The 25,365-nt window shown below is 39.5% G+C and overlaps 1 protein-coding gene across 3 annotated transcripts in view; it reads right to left on the bottom strand.

The window, feature by feature from the left end:
• dock4b (dedicator of cytokinesis 4b) overlaps positions 1 to 25,365 on the bottom strand; it is a 183,004-nt gene that overhangs the window by 19,622 nt on the left and 138,017 nt on the right. For 2 of the 3 annotated variants that reach the window (XM_044108066.1, XM_044108067.1), the window contains 24 exons: positions 24,929 to 25,010; positions 24,149 to 24,319; positions 22,360 to 22,552; positions 21,200 to 21,336; positions 19,485 to 19,619; positions 18,998 to 19,096; positions 18,077 to 18,171; positions 17,824 to 17,899; positions 17,539 to 17,639; positions 17,325 to 17,383; positions 16,537 to 16,685; positions 15,864 to 15,949; positions 13,954 to 13,980; positions 13,474 to 13,569; positions 13,291 to 13,351; positions 11,489 to 11,582; positions 10,837 to 10,985; positions 10,210 to 10,296; positions 9,995 to 10,099; positions 9,579 to 9,720; positions 7,437 to 7,603; positions 5,434 to 5,520; positions 3,846 to 4,022; positions 256 to 339 (listed from right to left, as the gene is read on the bottom strand). In XM_044108066.1, coding sequence (XP_043964001.1) covers positions 256 to 339; positions 3,846 to 4,022; positions 5,434 to 5,520; positions 7,437 to 7,603; positions 9,579 to 9,720; positions 9,995 to 10,099; positions 10,210 to 10,296; positions 10,837 to 10,985; positions 11,489 to 11,582; positions 13,291 to 13,351; positions 13,474 to 13,569; positions 13,954 to 13,980; positions 15,864 to 15,949; positions 16,537 to 16,685; positions 17,325 to 17,383; positions 17,539 to 17,639; positions 17,824 to 17,899; positions 18,077 to 18,171; positions 18,998 to 19,096; positions 19,485 to 19,619; positions 21,200 to 21,336; positions 22,360 to 22,552; positions 24,149 to 24,319; positions 24,929 to 25,010 — 2,659 coding nt within the window. The remainder of the gene's footprint in view (positions 1 to 255; positions 340 to 3,845; positions 4,023 to 5,433; positions 5,521 to 7,436; positions 7,604 to 9,578; positions 9,721 to 9,994; positions 10,100 to 10,209; positions 10,297 to 10,836; positions 10,986 to 11,488; positions 11,583 to 13,290; positions 13,352 to 13,473; positions 13,570 to 13,953; positions 13,981 to 15,863; positions 15,950 to 16,536; positions 16,686 to 17,324; positions 17,384 to 17,538; positions 17,640 to 17,823; positions 17,900 to 18,076; positions 18,172 to 18,997; positions 19,097 to 19,484; positions 19,620 to 21,199; positions 21,337 to 22,359; positions 22,553 to 24,148; positions 24,320 to 24,928; positions 25,011 to 25,365) is intronic. The other variant, XM_044108068.1, reaches the window with a different exon arrangement.

Here is a 25,365-nt window from a genome sequence, read left to right as displayed (position 1 = left end):
AACAAAGCATGGTTCAAATGCAAACACTAAACTAACATTATGTTCATAGTGGTGATGAATGTAATACTTCAGGCAGATACTGTAGTTGCTATTATCTTTATGTGTAAAACATCAAACCCTGATAGAATCCATTACAATTAATAGTATAATAACCATAGAATTTTGTGAGCACATTCTTATAATCCAAAATTTACAGCATATCTCGGTTTGTTGCTTTTTTTTTTGTTAAAGATAATTATTTCTTTCATTTCAGACCTGTTCAAACATGAGCTCCCTCAGTCGGCCAATCTTGTCTCCGTCTTCAGGATGATTCATAATATAGTCCTTCACGAAAAAGGCCTGCAAGTAAACAAAATGCAGAACATCTGAAGGCGGCTCTGCTTTCTGTGAGACGATGTTACCTGAATCCCAGCAGGGCATCACTCAGTGAATGCGAATGCGTTTTATTTCTTTGTGTTTGTGCAGTCCTTCAATGCATTTAGGAAGGTTTGAGCAAACACACAAGGAAAGTGAAACAAACACAACATTACATCCATTGGATTTTAGAGGACTAGAAAGGAAGGATTTAAAGATCAAGGCTTGTAGAAGATTTCTCGTCAATACGATTTTTCAAGTTGCACAACCAAAGAAGCAGCAAAAAGTCCTCCTGCTGCTAAGCTAATTCTAAAATTCTAATTCAATTCATAATCTTACTTTTGTCATGTATATACTCTTACTTTTAGTTTAAGACATTGATTTAGTAATAAAAATATAATAGGCACTAGTGTAATTTAGCCATAGGTTGTGCCTACTACAAAACAAATACGCTAATATTAGCTAATTAATTAACCTGGCTGCCTGTAGCTGGTTAGAATAACTCTTTTTGATATTCATCTTCTCATTGGTAGCTACGTTTTGTGATGACCATATAGCAGAATGACTGTCTACTAGCTGACCACCAATGATATCTGGTGGTTAGTATCTACTCATGTTAGCATCTACTTTGGGGCTTCTTGGCGAAGCTAAACAAAAGGATCAACTTCCCTGGTTTCGATCAAAATCTTAAATAATCGGACAAGTTAAACCTGAACTTTGTGCCTATTCGCTGAACGGGAATTCTTTCAAAAACACTTTCAGATTAAGACTAGCATAAATAGGAAAATATAAGGACTAATCCAATGTTACCAAAGTCCAATCTTTCAGGCCTGCCAGTCTGCATCTCTTAGATGCAGTCATATGTTTCAGGCGTGTTGGTGGAGGAACTCAGTGGAAAGTAACAACAATAGCTCTAATCTGGACTGAATAATTCTAAATTGACTACAAATTTACTTAACTCCATGTATGACTTATGAAATATTAACCCTTTTTGTAGTTAAAAAATAAATAAATATATATATATAGTCATTTATATACGCTTGTTTTTATTTTAATACATTGATTTAATAATGAAAATATAATAGGCACTAGTGTAATTTAGCCACATATATATATATATATATATATATATATATATATATATATATATATATATATATATATATATATATATATATATATATATATATATATAGCAAAAATCTCCAATCGTCCCGATCTCGTAAACAGTGTCAGTCTTTAAATGCTGTTTGGGCAGCTATCCAGGGCGGCATTAGAAATGAGGGCAAAAGAGAACTTATCGTTTTCCCTTTCCTCTAGATGTGTCATCAATGAGGAATTGGCGCCCCCTGCTTGTTTACTTGCGAAACCATCCTACATGTTTTGTATGAGACTGCACCGTATCGCACCCCGCCCCACTATTCAGACGACTTCCTGCATTTGTGTTGTTCGGAGGACAGCAAAAAGGATCGGCCCGTCATGCAACAACCACAGCTGCCCTTGAACCAGACGTTGTGTAGTCTCGCCTTACGAGCTGGAAGCTCTGTTCCCCCTCATATTCCCTATACATAAACTGTCAAGTCCTTGCTGTTTACAGTGGCATCAACACTTGTCATACGTCCACAGATTACTGCAAATCTTTCCCAGTCTGTGTTAGACTCGGCTGAAAGCGGGGAGAGAGGATGAGACGATGAAAAGCCCAGCTCACAACCCGCTCTCAAATCTGCCCCAAAAGAAAATTCAGAAGAGGAAGAAAAAAAACAAAAAAAAAACTAGGAGAGGCACTAAAAGGTAAAAGGGGGGGGGAGTTGCAAAAAGCGCAGTACAGTTCCTCTCAAGGACACAGCTGTCTGTTTTGAAAGAGACAGACTGAGAGAAAAGATGCTCGAGGCTGCTTTAAACAGTCACAAACAAACACAGATCCCTATCAAACGGCTTTCACAGGCTGAATACTCAAGGTGTTTTAATATTCCAAACATCACCAGATGGCAATCTTTATCAAATTAGTATGCACCGCACAGGATACCATATCTTATTAAGCTCTGCAAAATGGTTAGATAACAAATTTTAAAACATTTGAGAGCATAAATATTGTCTGGGTTTTTTGTTTTTTTTCCTTTGGTTGCATTTCAGCTACAACCACAAATCATAAGCCTGGGGGGGGGGAAGAAAAAAAAGGCTGCAAAGCTGATCGATAATCTGCAGCGTGATGGAAATTTCTCGTCGGACTGCGACGAGTGGGACCCGGCTACCGAGAGACTTCAGTTAATCATTAGCAAAGTCCAATTAGAGAGGGAGCGCTGATGGGAGGGGAAAATAAATCACAACGCGTTTCTTCCCTCCCTCCTTCCCTTCAGAAAGGGGCTTCAACTCGGACTGGAGCGATAAATCTGAATATTAATAATGACAATTTCTCCCTCATTTGTAGCAGGGCCTCCACGGCTGCCAATCGGCATTAAGGAGGGAGAAGAAATTAATAGATTTCTTGGTGCGGTCCGTGAACGCTCGCGACAACGTGCGTGGCTCGAGGAAAATCGGGGGGGGGGGTCAGTGGCAGTGTGTTTGTGGCACGATATAAAGGAGCCATATTCGTCCAGTTTGAGAAAATATTCCAAATTTGTTTTTTTTTGTTTTATTAAAAGAAATTAAACGCAGCAGAGAAATATGGATAAAGCTTTCTGGACTGGGCCTGCAAACAGGCGTGCACAACGAGGAAATGCACCCCCCCCACCCAGCTTTCCAGCCTCCAGATCAACGCTCACAGCAGTTGCTAAGCGACAAGCAAAAGAGTCCACTCAGTTTGCTGAGGCCAAAAACTATTTTCTTGAGTAGATTTTAAGTTGTTTTGTCTTTTCTTTTTTTTGTTTGTTGAGGCTGTTGTGCTTTTCCTGGAAAATTGGAGCACGCCGCACGCTTATCCTCCAATCTCCCGCGCGCTGCTCTCGAGAAGCTGCAAGCAGATGCAAATGTTTGTCGGCGAGACGGAAGACGTCTCTCCTTTTTGTTTCTGCCTTTTACTATTCTATCCTGTAATGCGGCAGCTGCATAAATCCTCCTACCTCATTCAATAAGCTAATATTAGTCATCCATCTCTTTACACTCCTTCCCCCCAACCCAGCTATTTCTCTTTATGCGATTTTTTATGTGACGCCGCTTTCTCCCCTCATCTATCCTTCCATCCAGCCATCTATTCGCTGACTGAGAGCTCCATTCCATCCCCTCATTCCAGCATCAACCATCTATCTCATTTTTCTGCTTCCAGCCCTCCTCTTGCTCTCCACTCATCTATAAATTCGATCAAAGCCTCGCCGGGCCGCTCGTGCATCCATCCATCCATCCATCCAGCTGTTCATCTGCTGCTGCTTTTTTTCCCCACTCTCACCATACGGCCCCCTCCTCTTCATGCGTCCCACCTTCATACATCATTAGGCAATCTATATGTCAGTGCTTCCCGACGCTCGGTCTCTGAAGAACCGTCCGCCGGTTCGTACCTCTTGGTAGCGGGCCAGGCCTCCGTTGACGGCGGCGTCGATGACCCCGTTCAGGCACATGGTGAGGGGGTTGATGTTCTGCATCTGCCGGCTCTGGCACTGGGTGATCAGCGTGCGCAGCTGCAGGTTCTTGTTCTCGATCACCTCGATGGCGTTCTCCAGCGGGCTCACCTCCACCTGCGCGGTTAGGGAAACGTTCCGTTCAACGTTACAGCGACTCCACAGGTGCCTTTTGATTCATTTGAATTTAACTGAGTTGTTGGCTCCTTTCGATTTAATCCAAGGCGACAAAAGTCACATTGACTCACCACACTAATAGATTTCAAGCTGTTAAGTTTGAGAATTATGTCTCACGGCTAATAAAATCAATCAAAAACGCGGTTCTCATAAAAGTACCGTCTTGTGTCAGAAATGAAACTATTTTAAAATGGAGAAACATTTTTTTTAATCACAATATTATCAGAATATTACTAAAGAAGCTACAGCACAGGTAGATTAATGATAAAATAGAAAATAAAACAAAGCTTTGTAAAATTTGTGGAAAGTTAAGTGGGGGGGAAAAAAAATTTAAAAAAATCTAAACAATGTCAGTAAAAAAATTAATGTAAGGCTATAAGGCTCAACTTTGAAAAACTGAAATGAAGGTTGTTCCTAACATTCTGCCTTCTAAGTTTCAGTTCTGAAATATTCACACCATACTTCCACTTTTAATTCTCCTGGATTTCATGCTTTTAATGACCACTATTAGGCAGCTCCGTTTTATCTTTTGTTTATCCTGAAATAGTGGATAGTTTCTACATTTCTTTACTCAACTCTAATTGACAATTTTCATAGACCTTTTCTATATTTAATTGGTCAAATTAAGACAGTTCTGCTTAAGGGAAAATAAACACATTTTGTACATTTTTGTACTTGGGAAATAATACTTGGAATTTTCAGAGCCATTTTCTCCGGTAGTGAACAAAAACTAATAAATGTATCTCGCAAAAAGCAAAAAACAAACAATTAAAATGCTCTCCACATTTCAGAAGTGGGTGTTAAATATCTTAGCATCTCTTTTGCAATTGGAAGCAAGCAGCAATTACTCGGCTCCCGGTCACTTTTAAGCGCGCTTTTCTTTTCATCCTCCATTTTCGACTTTCATATTTTAGTCACTCATAAAGCCTAATCCTTTAGCCAATTTCATATTTCATATGCAGTTGTTCTGCTAAACCATCACAGGGTAATTCAGAATTTACATTCGGGCAATTTTGCAGCACATTCACCGGCTGGAACTAAAGAATATGAGCTTAGACCTCAAAAGAGAGAAGCTGCCTCGTGTTTCACATATTCAATGAACGCCATTTCAGTGTCAACCCACTTCTTTGGGCTCTGAATGATACAATTTTAGAGGGTTTTTGCAAACCTACATGCACAAAACTTGTGGAGATTTAAACATTTCCCAAAATCTGAGCCATTTCTTTGGGGAATTTAATGTCAATATGTCCGTCGCTGTCTAAATCTCCCTTATGTGTGACGGCCGTGTGTGATTTTATGTCTTCAAGGTAATTTTTTATTTATTTTTTTCATCAATAGTGTTCACACTCACCAGCTCTCTCTTCTCGACTTCAAACCAGCGGGAAATGCCTGGGAGACTCTGAACCAAAGTCAGGGTAGTCCTCTCCACCCACAGGCTCTGCAGAAGAAATAAATAAAGGAAGACCTTATTTTTACGAGATTCTGCTGATCACTAGAAAAAAAAACATATAAAAAAAACCATCCCTACTTATGCCTAATGCACAAATGCTCTCCGTTTGAAACACTTACGGCTACACATCCTGCAAAAAGGTTCACTTTTGGATGCAGGTCAGGTGTCACGTCTGATCTGTTATGTCATCATTCGCGTTCCGGCGCTTACACGGCGGGGCCGGCGCGCTCGTCAATACGCCCGCGTCTCGCAAGGTCACTCTGGCAGGATGTAAACTGTGGCAACTCGAATATTTACAGGAGGCTCTTAATACAACACATTCATCCTACAGCGCTGCACATGTGACAGCATGTGTGCCACACCGTAACCATGTCGACAAACCCGAGGAGTGGAAAGTTGTTCAGTATTTATTGTGCAGGTTTAACAGATGGCGGCTCCGACGTCTCCAGTGTTTCTGCCTACTGCGTTCTCAAAACCTCACGTTCTTTTGATTGGACTATACACTGCCTTGTGAAAGCATTAACGCCTCTGACTTTTTGCACATCTTGCTGATTTGCAACCACAAATTTGATTGTTTTTACAGAATTCAACCAGCTTGTTAAAACTGGTGCAGTTTCATGTAAGAATAAATGCAGCTGTAGCTGCAGGAGAAACATTACTTTCCAGGCTTCTGGAGGAGCAGCACAGATCCACAGCTCAGGTAGGGGGGAGATTTGTCAGCTGTGCACTTTAGTAATCTGGTCAGAGAGGCGGAAAAACTAATCCATTGCTGAAGGAAAGTCGTGAGAAAGTCTCAATTGCTTTTTGCTATAACATATGAGAAAAACTGATTGAGTGTTGGTGATAAGGATACACGAATGGGTGAACAAAAACCCATCTATACATTCCTTTCACACAGAAAAGCCAATTAAACATATTTATTCTAATTTTTTAAAGAAATTATATTTCTTTTTGCTGGGAAGACTTCAGACAGAAATATGGATAGATACAAAATGAGATCATTTCTTTGATTTAACTCCAGTTTTGGACGTAACGTTTTGCTCCAGGACCCTCCAAAAGAGCAGCTGAGAGCTGATGCGCAGCATCGATCCAGTGTCCTCGCGCTGAAGGAGGGTCTTCCGACTCACTACACAGCCCTGCCGCCCTCTATTGATTTTATGCTTTTAAAGGCCAAGAAACCCACCTGAACACAACTCGTGGGAGGCAAAAAAAGAAAAAAAAAAAGAAGTGCCTCCGAACAGGAAGTTGAGAGAAAAGTAAAAAACGTAGATACAAGGCTCTCTGCCTTTCAACTGAAATAATAAAAACTAATTTATTTTTTTTGTCGGTGTTCGATTGATGGCTTTTTTATTAACGGGGGATCATACAATAATCATACATTACCAGACCCGCTGCGCACTCTAGTAGCAACATTAATGTTTATTGCGCGCTATTCCTTCCTCAAGGCCGGAGACATCCAGCCTAAATGAAAATGCGATACCGTGATTAAATTTAGCCAAGTAACCTTGATGGAAGTGATGAGAAAACGGTATGAAGCCTGCGTGCAATAAAAGCTGAATATTTATGAGTGTAATATTGGGTTCTGTGTTGCTGGGCGTCTTAAAGTGTGTGCAGCTGCAGGACCCGCATCAGCCTGAAAAGACTTCATTTGCGCTCCATCCTCACACGGCTCCGACTACTGCCTGGGTTTTTGTGTATAATTACCGATGCTGCTTCCCTAATGAATAAAACATGCGCGCCGTACACAGACTAATACCTGAGCGCAAGTTATCACTACATACGCAACACATGATAGATGAGCGAGGCCAGGAAGGATGTCAATGAGCCCGTTTCAAGGGGTTCAGGTGAGAAGGCGCTAATTATTGGAGTCTTAAAATTTTCCCTACATGTGCTTCTTTCTCTACCTTAAACTCGTTCTCCTTGTCTTTGGTGCCCTTGTGGAAGGGTCGGTCGTATCGGAATTTCCAGATGTGATTGAACTTGTAGAAGCTTTTGATGTTGTCCGGCACGCCGTCTCGCTGCAGCACGTCCTGGCTCTCCGGGATGGGAGTTACGGCGTAGATCTGCAGGTCTGGAATCCCCCCCCAACAAGTCAAGGAAAGCGTGAGAGTGCAAGTATGGTTGACTCTTAAAGTATGGTTGACTGCCTTTTTTACATCCCCATGGAGGGAAGAGAATGTCGACAGGACATGGGGTGTGTTGGGCTCGTCAGAGCAAGCAGTGGATGGAGACAAAAGAAGCCATCTGGTTTATTTTTGCTTAGCTCAGCCTCACCTTTATTAGCCGAGTCTCTCGCACTGATGAGCAGATTTATGATAGGATGAACGGCTGATTAAAATGAATCATGAGTGTTGGTGATAAGGATACACGAATGGGTGAACAATATGACAGAGGTGCTATTGCTTGGTATAATACTAAAATAACACACCAGGTGTGGATGTAGACAATCGATATTGATGTGAAACTTACATGGGTATGTCCAAAAGATTCACATGTGGACGTGTAAAATGTAAATGTGCACAAACACTGCATGTCATTTTACCCGTATACACATATAAACTGCATGCATGTAGCAATTAATAAGTGTCTGTATACAGTTCACTTGTGCATACATATATTACAGGTGGATACACACAATTCACATATCCACTCAAACATTTCAGGTGCACATGTACAAATTTCATACAAACACAAAGCTACATGGATAAATTTCACATGTACACATGTAGATTTCATACATGCAAACAAATAATTTCCATTCAAATGTTCACATACACGCATACCCAGTTCCCATGGACCGTTTGTGTGCATCTATGTCTCTTTCAAATCATTTCACACGGATGCATCCCATCAACACGAGTCACATTCACCGAGACATAATACACACATTTATCCACATGCAACACATGACACGCAATCCACATCTACAAATGACACAAGTGCACACATCCCATTCGCACAACCTTTAAATGTACACATACGATTCACATGTTTGCACAAACAACATCCTTAGAATTAACCCGTATGCCGACGCTGCAAACATGCATGGCAACAACTCGCATGCACGTGTTCAGATTTCACTAAAAACATTTCGTTCTAATGTTCATATATGCAATTCAAATTTACATGTGAAGATTTACATGAGCACGCATCCCTACGCACATGCGCAGGTGTAAAATAATCCTGTCCACGTATATAGTGCGCTCATGTTTGATATAAACATGATCAGACTGACGTATACACACACACACATCCATTTCATACATACACACTCAGAAATCACATGACACACAAGTCACAAGAGGATTTATATGTAATCCAGAAGTAGATGTAGAACATTGAGACGCAGATAAAGTGTTTTTTTTTCCAGTCGTTGTGTCTGTGTGTTGCGTTTCGGTACTTCTATGTAGGCCAACACTTGTCCCATACGTTCGTGTGAATAATTAACAAGGCCAACATGTTGTATTTATTCATTCAAGCAATGCATGGAAGTGAAATGAGCTTTCCTTTTGCTATTCAGAGGACGTGCTACACGTACAGTGAGAGTGGTTTCAGAAAACAGAATAATGCCAAGTACAATAATTGTTCTGTGCAGCCCTGTGGAAGCTCAGGGAGCCAGAGATGCAATTCTTACAGCTGAACCAGTCAATATACGTTGGCCTATTTCTCAGTCTGATCCCCCGCCCCCGAGATCAAATTGAAATAATCCATTTTGTAATGTTTATGTTGACTGATTGGCAGATTTTAGTTTTCTATGAATCTTCAAAACCAAACAGTCTTATTCCCATTTGCTAGCAAAAAAAAAAAAAAAAGATGAGCCTCTTTGGGAAACCAGATCCTGGGTTTATTCCCCACCACAGTGCACCTGACTGCAGTTTGTTTGTTGTATGCACTATTCAGTACAGTCTACTTTTGTAAGTGGATGACCAAACGGCAAGGAATGACATGTTATAACAGTTATGGATACAGAGTAGTCATGTTTTCTGCTGTCAGTAGACAGTTGCACAAAAAAAGAAAAAGAAAAGATTCTGTCTTGTCAAGGATACACTGTGCATCGGCCTGGTATATGGTCTGGTCCGGCTGGTTGACGTGCTGCATAGCGATGGCGTGAGGAAACTCGTTGAGCATCCGCTGCTGGAAAGCCTCCAGCCTCTCGTAGTCATGGCCGCGGCACACAAACTCTTTATTCTGCAGCATAGAGCGAGGGGATTTTAAAGGCGAAGCAGCACGGGGTTAGCTTGACATCTAGTGGCTGGAGCACGCAACTGCAAACTCCAATAAGGACAGGGTCTGTTACATCATTAAATGGCGCAGAATAAAAGTTGCTGAATGTCACCTTACACTGGAGGAGTCTTGCATAAGAGAATGTTAATTCTCTCTGCAGCTTTTTCCCAACTTTGCAGGCAGGAAAATTATTACACAATCCAATATAGAAAATATGAAAATTGTGGGGGGGTTTTACCCGTAAGAAGAAAGGGAACTTCTTTCCATAGAAGCCAACTCTGAAGAATTCGGGCTCTAATCTTTGCTGGTCCATGATTTTGTCATACAGGGACGCTTCCATCATCTGACAAAGAAAATCAGTCGCTGTGTTTATATTTCCCTCTTTTCCCAAGCTAAACGGATTAATAGCAATCCTGTTTTCAAATCTTGACTGCAGCTCCTCTCACAGCTTACCCTCATTTTGCTCAAGTTCCTGTAGTCGTAGTAAGACTCGTATTGGTCGGCGAGCTCTCTGCAAAGGATGATGCCGTTCTCCCAACACTGAGGTTCAAAAAGGACAGAAAGAGAGAAAAAAAACGTCAGAACAAACCCTGAAGGAAAAATCAGATTTAACATGCAGGATCTTTATCAAGCCACTTGATGGCACTATTGAGCCAAAAAATAAATAAATAAATAAATCAAGAATCAATTGGACACTCTCCTTGCACAGGTATTGGTACAGAATCCAGCAGACTTGCTAATTAAACAGGAAGCTTTTCCTGCTGCCTCCTCGCCCCTACGAGGTCGCACCGGCAGATGGTGAAACCAGTGAACGTGAGGGAAAAGTGGAATATTTGTATCAAGAGGAGCAGGTTTAATGATTCCCTAAATTCATCTGGGATTGGGGAGCTTTTTGATCATTTGTCTCTGCAAGAAGTGCATCTCTGAAGAGCAGTAAACGTTTGACTAAACTATGAAAATGTTGGCGTACTCGACTAAAAAAAAAAAAAAAGAAGAAAATCGGAGGACACAGCATGCTTAAAATTGTAAGTATTATACTGAAATGCAGGATAAGAAAGCTCACGCTGTGTGCTGGCTCACCTTTCCCCTATCAAAGTTCTGGATGATGGTGAGATGCAAATACTCCTTCCTCTGCCACTCGCTCTGCATGGGGTAGTTAAGAAACTCTCTAAGCGGTCGATCTGACCATTCCAGTAGCTCGTCATACAGCAGCAGGGTGTATGAAGCTTCTGCAATAATCACAAAGAAAGAAGTTCAGATCAGACGAGGGGCGTTAAAATAACGACTGGAGAATAACAATACCATACAGGCGTTCAGAAGTACTCGTGAGTTTTGAATTTTTCCACTTTTTCTTAAGCTACCACCATATTTTTTTGTGTAATTTATGGGCTATATTGTCTTTTTGGAAGGTGAACTTCACCTTAGTCTCAAGTCTTAATTGCCTGTTCTCTGATTCATGTATTCCTTTTGCAACTGCTCTAGCAACTGCTGAAAAAAGCGACTACAGGCAAATTCCTCAACTTTCTCTGGTGTTGGTGACTTTTGGAGACCCCAATGACCATATAGCAGTTTTTCTTTTGAGTTTGTCCATCACACACGATCTCAATACAATAAGTTAGTGGCTAAAAGTGGAAAGGTTCAAGGAGTACGAGTACCAAGATGGTGAGAACAGCAAAAATATGAATGCGTATTAAAAAACAAACAAAAAAAACCCTATCCCCACAGACAGTACCTGTGTAGTTCTGCGCTTTGAGATGGAGATCGTACAGTTTGTGGATGTAGCGGATGTACATTTCCTCCTTGTTCAGCTCTGTTTTATAGAAATTCTGAAAGGAAAAAAACGGATCATTCAGTTGAAAGACAGAAAAAAAAGGGCAAACAGAAGGTAAGGAGGTGGCAACAATGTGAGAGTTTAAAGATGTAAACAGGTAAAATAAATAGATAGATAAATATTGATGCTTGGCAAAGGTGCAATAACATATCATCTGCAATGTAACAGAAACCTCTCATTTATTCGCCCACACACCCGGGCGAATGAATTAGTTACATAAGCAAAAACCCTGCAGGGCACGCTTACATTTTTCCCATCCATTAGATTTCGAGAATCAGTATTTCTTCGGAAAAAGTAGCAGCCGCATAAAATGAGCAGAACATATAAAACTCTTATGAATTTAATAAGCATTCAAATTTATCTGCATTTAACATCAAATCTAATTGGATTTTTTTTTTAAAAAAGGTATGCAAGAAAATTCTAAAAGTGATAGACCATGTCAGAGGTTCCTGTAGTTTTATCTAGCTATGAAAAGAACATCAATAACACATTAAAATGTTGGAAAAATTACTTGTTTTACCTGAGATACCAGTAAATCTAACGCAATGATGCTCATTTTGAACAATAGACTGTATTGTCTGCAGTACCATATTGTGTAAAATATCAAGTTTATGAAGCAGGACAGCTTTTTCTCTAAGTTTCATGAACTGTAGATAAAGTGGGATTGACTTAAGATGTATTACATGCTGAATTATCAACTAGTCACATTTAAACAGAGCAAATATGCTAAAGCTAATGGGAGTTTACTGAGAACTTTAGCTATATTTGTGAAGTTATCCGTTTTCTACAAGAAATGTTGGTGTTTTGTAGCACATTGCAGCAGCTTTCCTAACTGAGTCAACCCAGACAGGAGCTACACATCTAAGCTGTCCTGCACAAAATCAGACTGGGATAAAATACCAGTCACATTCAAGAGAAAGGCAGCTTTCTGACTGTCATACTAGAGTGAGCTACGTGGAACAATCAGTCTACTGACGTACTGCAATGCTGATGAAATGTACTGTTATGTCCCAGAATCTGTAACCTTACTGGGTTTTCAACCTTATATATGTTGATTGTGCTGAATTGCTTAATTAATCCGACTGAAACTAATTTTGATCAGTAAGGATTGAGGATGAATCGATGGTAATTTCAATTTTTTTGTTTTTGAGGTTTTACTTTATAAAAAAAAAACAAAAGAAGAAAAAAAAAATCAACCAATGCACTCTTTGGTTTACTCTGAATATGGATTAATGTCGACAGCTTCTATTAATTTTAACTTCAAAAATCGCATTAAATAATAATAAAAAACAAAAAAGATTTTATTTTTGCACCATATCCCCCAGCCCTGTGGGTGGCGCCGTCTTAATGAGGCCACATCCATATTTCATCAATTCTTAGTTTTTGATTGGATAGAGTCATGTCAATACATTTCAACAGATTTTGAGCCAATCAGTGTTAGCCTATTTTTTATTTGATAAATCAAATTATGCAAGTACGTTTTAATTTGATACAGATTGTCAATTAATTACTTTCTAATTTTCGCAACTGCCAATCGACTGGGATGGAAAAATTGCTGCACTGCACCTGTCACTAACTTTTCAGCAGGTTTTTGTGAATTAAATTTGAGACATTTTGTGCACAAAATGCTCTCACATTAACCCAATCCTTACATCAGATGAAGGAAATAAATAATCATTTTTAAGGGAAGAGCGAAAACTCACCAATAAGCTGACGGTGCATCCAATCTTTTTACCATCCACTTCCCCCAACTTCATACAATCCCTGTGGAATAAACGTGAGCATGTAACACCAGAGGATACAAGAGCCGAATCGGACAATCTAATGCATCACGGAGGACGTGTGTGTGTGTGTGTGTGTAAATGTGAGTGTGCTTGCTCTCCAACCTGTAGTCCAGCAGCCTTTCCATCAGACGAGTGACGGTCGCGATCAGAGAGATCCCGCTCTCCCTCCATGTCTCCCTCTCAATCTTCTTCAGCAAGCTGCGGGACAAATGAAGAGAGACGAGGACAAGACGGAGAGAACGTCAAGACTCGAAAGGGGGCCGAGTGAGATGGAGAGAGTAGGGGAACGGGAATAGCGATGGAAGAAATTACTGAAGAAAGAAAAGGGCTCAAAGCAAAGAGGAAATAAATCTCGGTCATGCAAAGTGTCACCTATGCTTGTTGGCTCGCCTGCTGGAGTTAAAGCATTAAGCTAAATTATATAGATTATATAGATTATAATAACTGCTTGGTTTGATGGAAAGTTAGGAGAACACACACACAATAGTTTTCATTTATTTGTATTTTTTTTTTGGGACCAATTGTTCCCCCAGTTTTCCCCTCACACAGACGACACAGAGACCAAAGACGGGAGCGTCTTACCTAGGATACGGACCAAACAGAGGAATTCTACTCCAGGCGGGAAGCATAGGCGGAATAAATTAATATTAACATGATTAAAAATTGGCACAAACTCACACGGCTCAGCTGAAGGGGTGGGAAAGGTAAGCAGGTTGTTGAAAAGCAAAAACAGAACTGAAATATGCTGAAATCATAGAAAATGTATTGCAATTTAATCAGAAAAAGCAAGAAGTTACACACTAGAATAAGCAAAAAATAATAATGATAAAAGAATCAGATTATGGAGGGAAAAAATACTTCTTTTTCATTATCACAATGCACTTTACAGATTACATATAAATAAACATTAGTTATTTAGTGATCTGCTATTTCTAATATGTAAAAAATGACGAGAAGGTGAATGATTTATGACAAACGGATCACGGTTTAAATCACACCTACAGCGTCTTGCAGAAGTTTTCACATCATTTGAACTGTTGCACATTTTGTCAGGTTAGAACCACAAACTATTATTGGGATTTTGTGTTTGGACGCCACCAGCTTCCCTGATCCTACCTCAGAAAATTATCCCCATAGCATAATGCTGTTGTCTTTTGTCCTTCTTGACTTTAAAAAAGGACAAAGAAAATGATAAAATGTTCTAAGTTTTTTCCAAGTAAAAATCCAAAAAGTATATTCTAATAATTACATTTAGTACACCAACTTGCTTTTTAGACTATTTCATAATTAGGAGACATCGTCAAATCATTCTGTGCGCATTTAATAGTAAAAATGCAGATTTCTATTATTTCTGAGTAGATGCTCCACATTCAGGTTCAGTGAACTTAAGTTTCTAGAATTTAAGTAAAAAAACTGTCCTCCTCTGCTGCAGTTGCGCATTACTTGTAGGTTGTAGGCCCCTCGCAATAATCAAATAAATTAATTGCGCGATAAATTAAAAGAAAATCTGTCATTTTCATTTGCTTGATTTATCGTTTTTCTCTTTTCTCCCTCTGTTTTTTGTTTTTTTTTTAACCAAAAACTGGATGATAAAAATCTTCAGTTTGGCGCTTTGGTCTCAACTGTTCCTTTTTTAAAAGACAATTTTATTCACAGAGACGTCATAATTCATTTTATTTGCTGTTTCTGTTTGATTTATTTCAAATTTTGTATTTAAAATGTCTTCCAGTTTCAGTGTTTAAATATCCATTAGAATTTAAGGTTCATTTGATCATTGAGAATGTGTTCTTGCAATATTACGCCATTATTACTATTATATTACTTGAAAATGGTCCCAAAACAACAATATTATCATTTATCGCAGAAGGTTCTGGGACAATTTATTGTCCGGCAACATTTGTTATTGTGACAGGCCTAACTATTCGTGTCTGTCACATAAAACCCCAAAGAAGTGCATCAAAGTCGCATCTGTAATGTGACAAAATGGGAATGAGTTCAAGCATTGCAAACACTTTCGTAAGCCCCTGTATGTGATGGCGAGGAGATGTTGCTTATGCAAATGAACTTGAATTACTACTCAACAGGAATGAGTTAACAGTAACGTCCACAATCAAGGACAAAATATGCGAAAACAATAAAAACAAATGATGAAAATATCACACACAAAGTCGGACGCATGCATGCAAACAAACGCCGAGCAGATGCAACAGAAATCTGGAAACAGACGGACAGAATGGAAAAAGCCCATCGACAGATGTGGTGAGAGTGAAGATCAAAGTGAAAGTGTTTACTACTAACCTCTTCATGTAACTACTCTACTTGATTTAAACTGCTCTGATGTAAAACTCCTCATTGCAGATTTCTTAATGCTAATGTTCAAAACCAACTAGAAATCAAAGACAAAACTTCACATTTTTTGTTGCGTCTCGCCAAAATGTTCTGTATTATTCTACATAATTTGTGTTTCCTTCACTTTTTTTTAAGCAACTCACATGCTGTTGAAGAGTTCCCTGTAGGTTTCGTCTCCTTTACCCTCAGACATCAGACTGTCCAGTTTATCAATCAGCTTGGCCTCAACCTGTGAGGAGGAAAAAAAACAAACAGAGAAAGAAGATATACAGCCAAGTCAGCAACACAGATAAAATGACTGGACAGAATCCAAACAAAGGTCTCACAAGTGATGTGGGTCACGTAAAAAACAACAACAGCAAAGAAACAGCTCTTTTCTTTGGCTTACTCAAATGAGTAATAAAAAAAAAGCCTAATAGCTTTTATTCAGATGTTTAAAGTGATGTTCAATTGAATTGTTAAAGAGAAAAAGCTAAAAAGGTAACAGAACATTCGTCTATTACAGGTTTTGAAGCTTTGTACCGCATCATGTAGCATGTTTAAAATGTTGGGGACATTTTCAGCTGAGGGAAGCATATCTTTTAAATAGAAAACACACACAGGCTGCAGATGCAGTTAGGAATGCTAATGACGCTAGCACCAATAAATTCTAATGAAACTTAGGATTGTCGGATTCTATACTCCGATAAAATCCGCCTCTGTTTTTATTAAAGAGCCATTCATCCTCCACGTTTTAAATCTGCCTTTGTACGGCTACGTCTGATCTCCTCGACGTATACAAATGAAGATTTTAGGCGGGCGATGAAAGTGTCCCACCTGCTTGAAATTGCCACTGCGCCTCTGCTCCCAGTCCATCATGTCATGGAAGATTGGGATCATGACATTCCTCAGGTCGGGTTGGGGCACCAGGGTCACCTCCAGGAACGGTCCAATCATGGCCGGGATGAAGTTCAACTTGTGTTCCCCTACGTTCAAGACAAAGTTCGAGATAAAATCTTCTTTTGATTGACTCGTGAACTTTTGGACCTGACATGACGCTGAGGGAAATTTCATTTTGCGAAGGTTTTTTTTTTTTTTATTCGAACTTATATGGCATATTTATGAACTAATATGAATGTATTTTAAAGACTTAACTTTAGCTATCTACTTCTGTTTACGTATCATCATAATCAGTAAAACTAAACATTTATTTCTGTATTTTTCGATGAGCACGGCTGAAAGCTAATGAAGCTTAAAAATAAGAAACGATTTTGTTTTTATTAACACTTTTTTCTTCCACCAGACTTTCCATGAATCTGCTTGGACACATTACTTTGAATATCAATGAAGATAAACCCTTTAATGTCTTTATCTTCACTGAGTGATCAGTGAAGCATGAGCAGCACTTGAGATGTATTTTAAGTTCTTCTCCAATTGTGAAAATATACAATTAAAAAGAAAAACGTTTAACTTTAAAAATGTAAATATATGACATATATGGGTTATTAGAGTAACGTGAAGACCAGTTAAACAAATAAAAAAATAAAGCCACATGTATGAAGTCCGTCCTTGGTGCATCCATCTCACACATATGTAATAATCTTCACCATTTGCATTCAGTTTACCTAAATTCTGCCACATGCTGAAGATCTCACAGCCCATCATCACTCTCATGTCTCCGTACCTGCATGAGAAAGAAAATAAATTGTTGACAGGAATGCATGCTGATGACATGCAAAGATTAAAAGGACTTGTACGGTTCATGCCGTTAAACCTAAATGCTGCTGAATGAACATGATTTTCAATAGTCTGCGTCCATTTGCAGCAGCTGACACTCACTTCTCCAGAATCTTCTTCCTCTTAGAGGGCGAGAAGGACTCCAGCTGAAGACAAGGCTGGTTGATGAATATTACAGACAGGTAGAAATACGAGTCCCAAACCTGGAAAATCGCACAGACCAAGCTTTCTTTTAAAAAGTTACATTTTATTTCATTTTGATTCTTCTTGTCTGATCTGCTTTAGTTTTTAACCCATCGTGTTTCTCGTGATTATCAAACAACTAGAGGCATAGGTCCCTCAACATCCTGGAGATGAGTTCAAAGATGGGATTCAAAGAAGCTATACCTTGTAATCAAACTTGTCGTTGAGAAAATTCTTCCTCAGGGCGTCAGAAAGGTAGAGGACGGTTGTGATGATAACGCTGAGAGAAAAGGGCAGACATTTTATTGACTATTGATATCTGGAAGGCACTTGTTGAAAACGGTAAAACAGAACCTCAAAATGTTAACAAAAGAGAACAGCAACAATAGACGATGAGAACTCTTGCAATCATCTCTTTATAATCTCGCGTTCTATTTTTCTGTGGTTGTGGTCTTACTTGTTCGTGACGAGTCGCATCACGGTCCAGTCTTTGGGAAACATTTCCGGTCTGATTAGGATTCTGAAGACTGTGAAGACGTGAAGCAGGAAGTCCTGCAAAAAGAACCCACAGATGTAGTCAGACGACACTGAGAGGCAGTTTGCGTATTCTTGTGTACAAGTTTTATAAAGTATTAACTTTCATCTGCTGCAGTCTTATAATAAAGGTGTTTCATTTATGCTTCCTGTTTAAAAAAAGCCCTTAAATTCAATAATTGCTTTTGCACAAGTCAGAAATACATCAGCAGTTTTGTATAAACAGGAAATGATAAAATATGGATCTGAGGGTGATTACGAATCACCTGCAGGCATTGCCTTTGTACACAATCAAATGATGCTATGCTCAATTTAGTTTGTTTTTCTAGTGAGATGAGTTGAAAATACTGAATATGAAAATTGATGCCAAGTGCTGAATGACTATTGATTTAGTCGGAAAGTATTTTCATATATTTATTATCTTGATTTTGCTATTTACCTTCATGAAAGATTTCTAACTAGATTAAACAAAATAAAAACCGCTTTGTCTTTGATTTGCTTTTTTGAACGTAGATTTAAAAAGGATAAGATAAAAAAAAAAACCCAAACAAAACAAGTGAAGAAAAAGTACAATATAACCCCCTCAAAACAAAAAAATTAATAAAAGAATTAAAACAAATTCGGATATGCATTTGCAGATCTTTTTTGCTAAAAGGTGATTTTGAGCAAAAACAAAAAATGACTTGACTTGGGCCATTGTTTTAGGAAGGTGACAATATTTGGTTTACTTTCAGAAAACCACGTGTACATATATATATATATTTTGTGTGTACATATATATGTACACACAAAAAAAAAACACACACACACACACACACACACACACACACACATATGGCCTTACCCTCAGGTCGTCTTTGCTACTGAATGCCTGCAGCAGCTTCTGGTAGTGTTTGTCACTCATGTGTCTCAAAAGTGTCAATAAACAAGCCACAAACTCACCCTGACAGAATAAATGCAGAAAATAAATACATTTTAGTTTAGGGAACACTGGTGGTGGATAAATTGCAGAGTCTAACTGTCCTGTTTCTTGTTTTTGTTGCCTTGTCTTCCTGTATTTGACATTTTCAGGACATGTTAGACGTCCAGGGAACAGCCTGCAAGAGCTAATCCAACATGATCACTGTCTCAATGGGAAAGTCCTCCCTCTATATTTAAGTTTCCATTATCACTTAGTAGAAATCATTACTATTAATTACCGCCTGTAATATTAATAATGTTGGTGGAGTGATAGTCGCAACTCAATTTAACATCCCTTAATTACACTTGGATATTTTGCACGTAGCCAAAGCTATTTAGCATGAGCACACACACCCAACACACACACATACAGTGACATCCTGAAACTGCAGTCTCATGGCAGGCCCAGCAGGTTGGGGCCGGTTGCTGATTTCCAGGATGGTCCTCAGCAGCACTTCCAGCAGGCTTTCCACTATTAGCTCCACTTCCTCTGACACAGCAGGCTCCTAAACAGCAGAGAGATCAAACATTTTTAACAGGAGACACTTACCAGCATCCACATTCAGCTAGCAAAATAGAAAGAACTTTTTGTTTACCATTAATTGAGTGAAGAAAAGGGGAAAAAAATGAGACTTAGTGACTCCATTGTGGCATTTTTTTGCTTTAAGAAGCTTTGGAGAGCATTTTTTTAACCTACCCATCCTTCGTACTGTACTTAGTGCCAAGATAAACTTAGCTCCTTGTCTAGTCTAGATTGTCACAGTGGCAGTTGTTTAAAAAAAATATGCTGAGACAGTAGATCTGATCAAGTTCAGCAGAGGTTCTGTTTCCTATTCTGAACTTTTACAAACTATAACGACAAAAGTTACTGGAACATGTACATTTGGTCTTCTTAGTAAACAGATGCAGCTGTTAGGGTCATATTAGTTCATTCAAATCACTTTTTCCAGAGCGTGTTCCTTGGGGCAGCGCTGGGCAGTTCACCTTCAGGACCAGGAACACTTTCAAAGATAAAAATGTGCACATTTTGGACGGGAGAGGACGGTCCAGGAAGAGTGGAAAAACCATCAAATCTAAGCATGAAAAACCAATCTAAACCATAAAAAGGTTCAATTGTTCTATGACATGAAGTCCAGACTTGATGTATTTTTTTTATCTCAATTTTAAATAAAACAAATAAATCCAGCCAATGTTCAGAACTAAGGAAGTCTTTTGTTTATGATACAAAATGTCATCAAGAAACAGGATAAGTAGTCCAGTTCCATTCTATTTTAGCTGTTAGGACTGATTATTTAATTAAAAAAAAATAGTTCTATGCATTAGATACCCTTTTAACAAGTGCATTAATGTACCCAGTTTAAAAATTTTAACATTGACTTTTTTGTACATGATATTAAGCTAATAAATTATTTAGATGCATCTTTATACACAGTTCTGGAGGCTTATATGTAAATGTACTTTATCTCAATTTTAAATACAAAAGAAAGGCTCACAAAAGTTATAAAAATTGAATATAACTACACAAAACAAAGCAGTTTACCTCCCTTCTTGTCTTCTCTCTCCACCTGACAAAACTTACAGGTTTTGGACTGATAATGAGAAGGAGCCTCACAGGCGCATTAGCTACCAACTCTGTCGCCTCCCTTTAGATATGGTGCCAATCTGAGCAGCGTGTCCTTCTAGGAGCTTTTGCCATTAACTGCCCTTCTGGCAAAAATCTGTGCAATCCAGACCCTTAACACACACATACACACCCCTACACACACGCTAATCGGACAGATGGAAAAGCTCAAAGTCACTTCAACAGCCCCACTGCTAAATTGACCAGCCTCATTAGTGAGCTGCACACCTGCCAATGTCCATGTTGCCTCCGCTAATTGACAGCGCGCAAACAAATAAAGCAGTCTGGTTTGTGGAACGTTTTGCCAGGGAGGCAGCTTCACGAATCAATCTGACAGCTGCACAACCGCCTACACTTGGCTTCAATTACTTCCGGAGACGGCGCTAACTTTGACCGACGCAACCAGCCGCAGCTCAAGACAGCCCAACGTGTCATTTAGGTCGCACGTTAACTATATGTACTCACCACGGTGCCGTTGTCCTGCTTCTTAATGAGGGACAGCATGCTGGTGAAGATGCGCGCACACATGACCAGATCTCTCTGCTCCTGCAGGCAGGTGTGCAGCACGCGCAGCACGACGGGCAGCAGGATGCATCGGGACTCTGGAAAACAGAACGGATGCCACGCATCAAAAAGTGCAAATAGTTACACTCATTTATTCTTGTTTAGTTATCTTTACATTTTCTGTTGAAAAGGTTATGAAATGAAAGCTAAGTGAGGCAAATTTGGAGTTAAATTTGCATCTTATTACCTTTTTCTAAGCAAAACTTTTAAGTATTTGACATAAGACTCTTTTTTTTCAGTGAAGCTTAAAAAAAAGTTACATTTGATATTGCATGTTATCATTTGTTACCGATTAATGTCTTGTGATAGCATTCTATTAGGTAAACTACAACAATATGTAACATCATTTTATGTTTTGAAATCTCTCTCTTACACAAAGTCCCCCAATTTTAATATAGTTATTTAATGCATAAAATATAGGCCAGGTTTTTCTTACACAAATAAATAAGCCATTGAGTGATAGGAATAGTAAATATTCAAAAATAAAATAAAAAATGTTCTCCCTACATTTGCTGGCATTTAGCAAATAGAAATAACCTAAAACAAACAAACAACTCATTAGTCTGATTAAACTTCAGAGTGAAAAGTCTTTGTTTTTTTTGTGTGTGAAAATACTTGGCTTTCACTTTCCAAAATAAGACTTTTAGTCAAACATTAGATTGCACTTCATTATAAAACTGTGCAGCTTGAATATCAAGCTAATTCAAGGAGTTTATTCAAAAATCAAGCACTGCACAAACCTTAAAATTGAAATTCAAGCATTTTTAAGGGTTTTAAGCACCTGTACACACTCTTAAAAATGTTTTTCATCCTACTACATATTCCATTTAAGTGTCATAAATATCCAGAACAGTGGATTTCTATCATTCTGGTTAATCTAGTCCATCCAGATTGGACAATACATGAGTAATGTTAAGGAAAACATTCCCACAGCACTTGATAGTTACAATAATATCACTCGTTGGTTTGCAATCTTACCCTTAACTACTCCAAACAAACCTCTTGTAGGTTGCATTTATACACCCTTCTTCCCACAACTGAACAAAACTGAGGAGCTTCACCTGGGTTAATGTAAAGCTGGCTTTCCACCGTCTTGGAGATGCACTGCAGCTTGACCGCCTCCAGGGGGCTGTCGGCCTGGACCACGGTGGGCAGGCTCGCCAGCGTCTCCCTGACGAACCCGGCCACGTCCCGCACGGTGAAGAACTTCAGCAGCTCGCCGTAGATCGCCGGGAACGTCCGCAGGAACACCGCCTGGGCAGAGGGAGACGAGGAACGCTCGGTTATAAACGAGCGACATCCATTACGACCATAATCACTCGGCCAAAAGACTTATGTGCCAACAATAGATTGAAAAGGGGCTTTGGCCGAAGCGCGCACACGGATTTTTCAAATAAGAAGTAATATTTTCGCCGTGCATTCAATGAATCTTTGCCTAAATCAGAGCTGCGCACTGCAAAACTAATTTGCAGGGAAAGCAAATGGGGGCACATTCAGGGGATTCATTACACCATGTTTTCAGCAAGAAAACACACCCAACCTTCACATTCACTACAGTGTGATACCAAAGCTTTTTTGTAATCGAAATCAAATTAAATATGCACTTGCGGGACAAAAACGACCACCAGGAGTGGATTTGGTTGCAACTCCAGCATGTTGGAACTAAGATCAACAGGAATTGCAGTCCACTAGTTTTTGGAAAATACTTAATTACTAATTCTTACTGAAAATTTGACTTTTAATCTAAAATATTCAAGAAAAATCTTTTTTTCTTTTTTTTTGTTGTTGCAAAAACTCAGGCCAGGTTGCCTTTGTGCTATTATTTGTTGGCCTGAGTGTGCAGCACATGTAACAGATTAGGTGGGATTAACATCAGCCTGACCCGCATCCTCCCAAAGCTATTGTTGTGTTGAAAATAAAGATTAAAGCGGATCAGAGGAAACAAATTGCATCTACAGAGAGATCTAATGCTGCACTCACAAAGTGCCTTGAAAAAACATCTGACTTTTCACATTTTGTTACATTACAATGGCAAACTTCAATGTGTTTTAAAGAGTTGCTGTGTTCAAGTCGCTGTTCAGTGTTAGTTTTTACTAAGTGCTCTCACCAGAGCCGCCTCTCGCAGGTGTTTGGTGCCTCAGCTGAACGGAGGTGTTCAGCGTTTTGATGGATTGATTTTGAAATTTAACTGACTTGTAAAGTCTTGCTTCAATGGATTTTATTTAGCAAGTATCAGATAAACACACAGATGTCACATCTTGCAGATTTTTAGATTTTTTTTTTTTTTATGGAAGGTGTCTGGATGCTTTTCCAAATTACCGTAACGGTGATTCCTGCAGCTGTAAAGCAGGAAGAAGCTGAAGAATTTTTTTTTTTTTTTTTCTGTCCACACACCTCTGACAGGATATGAAGTGCAGTAAACTGTTCTAATTGTTTAAACAGAATTAAAGAGCAGACAAAAGATCAAAACAGGGAACGCAACACAAACACCCAGAAATAATTTCCCCGACAACAGCGCTCAGCATTTGCTCCCACTGTGCAATTAGGATTATCTTCGGCATCTATAGCTTGCTTGTTTTGGTCTTGGTTGAAATGCGAGCAAGCAGCCGCCTCGCAGCGCGGACCTCCCACCGGAAAAAGAAAATTGTCACAGAAATTCCTAACTCTCGACTCCGGGCCCCTCTGGCAGCGTGTAATTAAATTACAGACAAATTCTCAACCCGTCATAACAGCATTAGCATCCTCTACGAAGAAAACGCGATTTGGTGCAGCAGGCGGAGAGAGGTACATCTCTGATGAGTTGTTTTTTTTTTTTTTAAACTTGCTGCATGTTTTAGCACACAAACACACCTGGGTCTGGGTGACTGGGCTGATGCCTTTGCTCTCCTGGGAGAGGAAGAAGCGGATGGACATGAAGAGCTCCAGGATGCAGGCTCTGAACTCCTCCTCGTTCTGGCCTCCGGTGGCCAAAGAGAAGAGCCGGCGAGACTGGATGATGTACTTGAAGATGTAGTCGCTGGCCTGGAGGACAGAGACACGCGAATCAGTTCCTGTTTGTTGGTTAAATAGAAGAGACTGAACAGGTTTTGCATGTAAAGCTTTCAAAGTAAATTCAAAAAGGAACTCTTTAGCAGAGATGTACTAATAGTCACGCGCACACACAAAAGTGCACTTTTGTTTAACTTTGTGTTTTGGTACACTTGATGTTAGATTTAGACTTTTAGGAACCTGCTAAAAGCAGAAAGTCATCATCTACTGAAATAACCCTCATTTCACAATGACTATTAGCGCCATCACAAAGTACAGCACCAGCTGATTACTCATGCGGTGTGGTGCTGCAGACTTGTCTGCGGTGTATATGCCCCATTTACTATTCATCGACAGAGACAGGTCTGCAGTACATTTCTGCACGCATCATTAAAATAAAATGATGAGGATCCCCAGCACCAGAGACTCTGGGTTTCTGCTGATTAAACCTTCTTGCAGCATGACTGACAGAGGGATAGAAGGGGATGCGGCGGGTGTGAAAGCGAAAGCTTGAGAGGGAAATCCGTTTTTGTCTTACAAACATTCTTAAAAAAAATAAAAAAACATGGAAAAGGGTCCAGGTTACCTTCATGTATGCCTCACCTTCAGGACCTGCTGTATGTGATCCTGGTGCTCTGCCTCGACAATGCGATCCACGTACCACTTCAGCACTTTGATCAGGTCCCTGGAGAAGATGGAGAAGCACACACACACACACACGCACGCATACACACGCACACACACACACACACAACAGTTTGATCCCCATTTACCTCTCTCTGCATCTCAGCCCAGCTGGCAACCCCCACCCCCCAAAAAAAACCCACAGTCGATGAGGCAATGCGGTGGTTTAACGTGTAACCCCGTTGCACCTGTTTCGTGAAGGTGGATGAAGCTGATGCTGCAGCCAAGAGTAATGATGGAAAAATAAATGAGGAATGCCATAAAATAAATATTGCGGCTTGGTACGGTAAAAAAATATCTACTCCAGGTAGTGGTTTGTTTTTAATGAGGGTATAGCTGCCACAACCTAAGTGGGC

The sequence above is a fragment of the Gambusia affinis genome, linkage group LG23 (assembly GCF_019740435.1).
Source record: "Gambusia affinis linkage group LG23, SWU_Gaff_1.0, whole genome shotgun sequence".
Classification (NCBI taxonomy): Eukaryota; Metazoa; Chordata; class Actinopteri; order Cyprinodontiformes; family Poeciliidae; genus Gambusia; species Gambusia affinis.
Note: the sequence above shows the minus strand (reverse complement) of the source record. Positions and strands in the feature narration are given on the sequence as shown.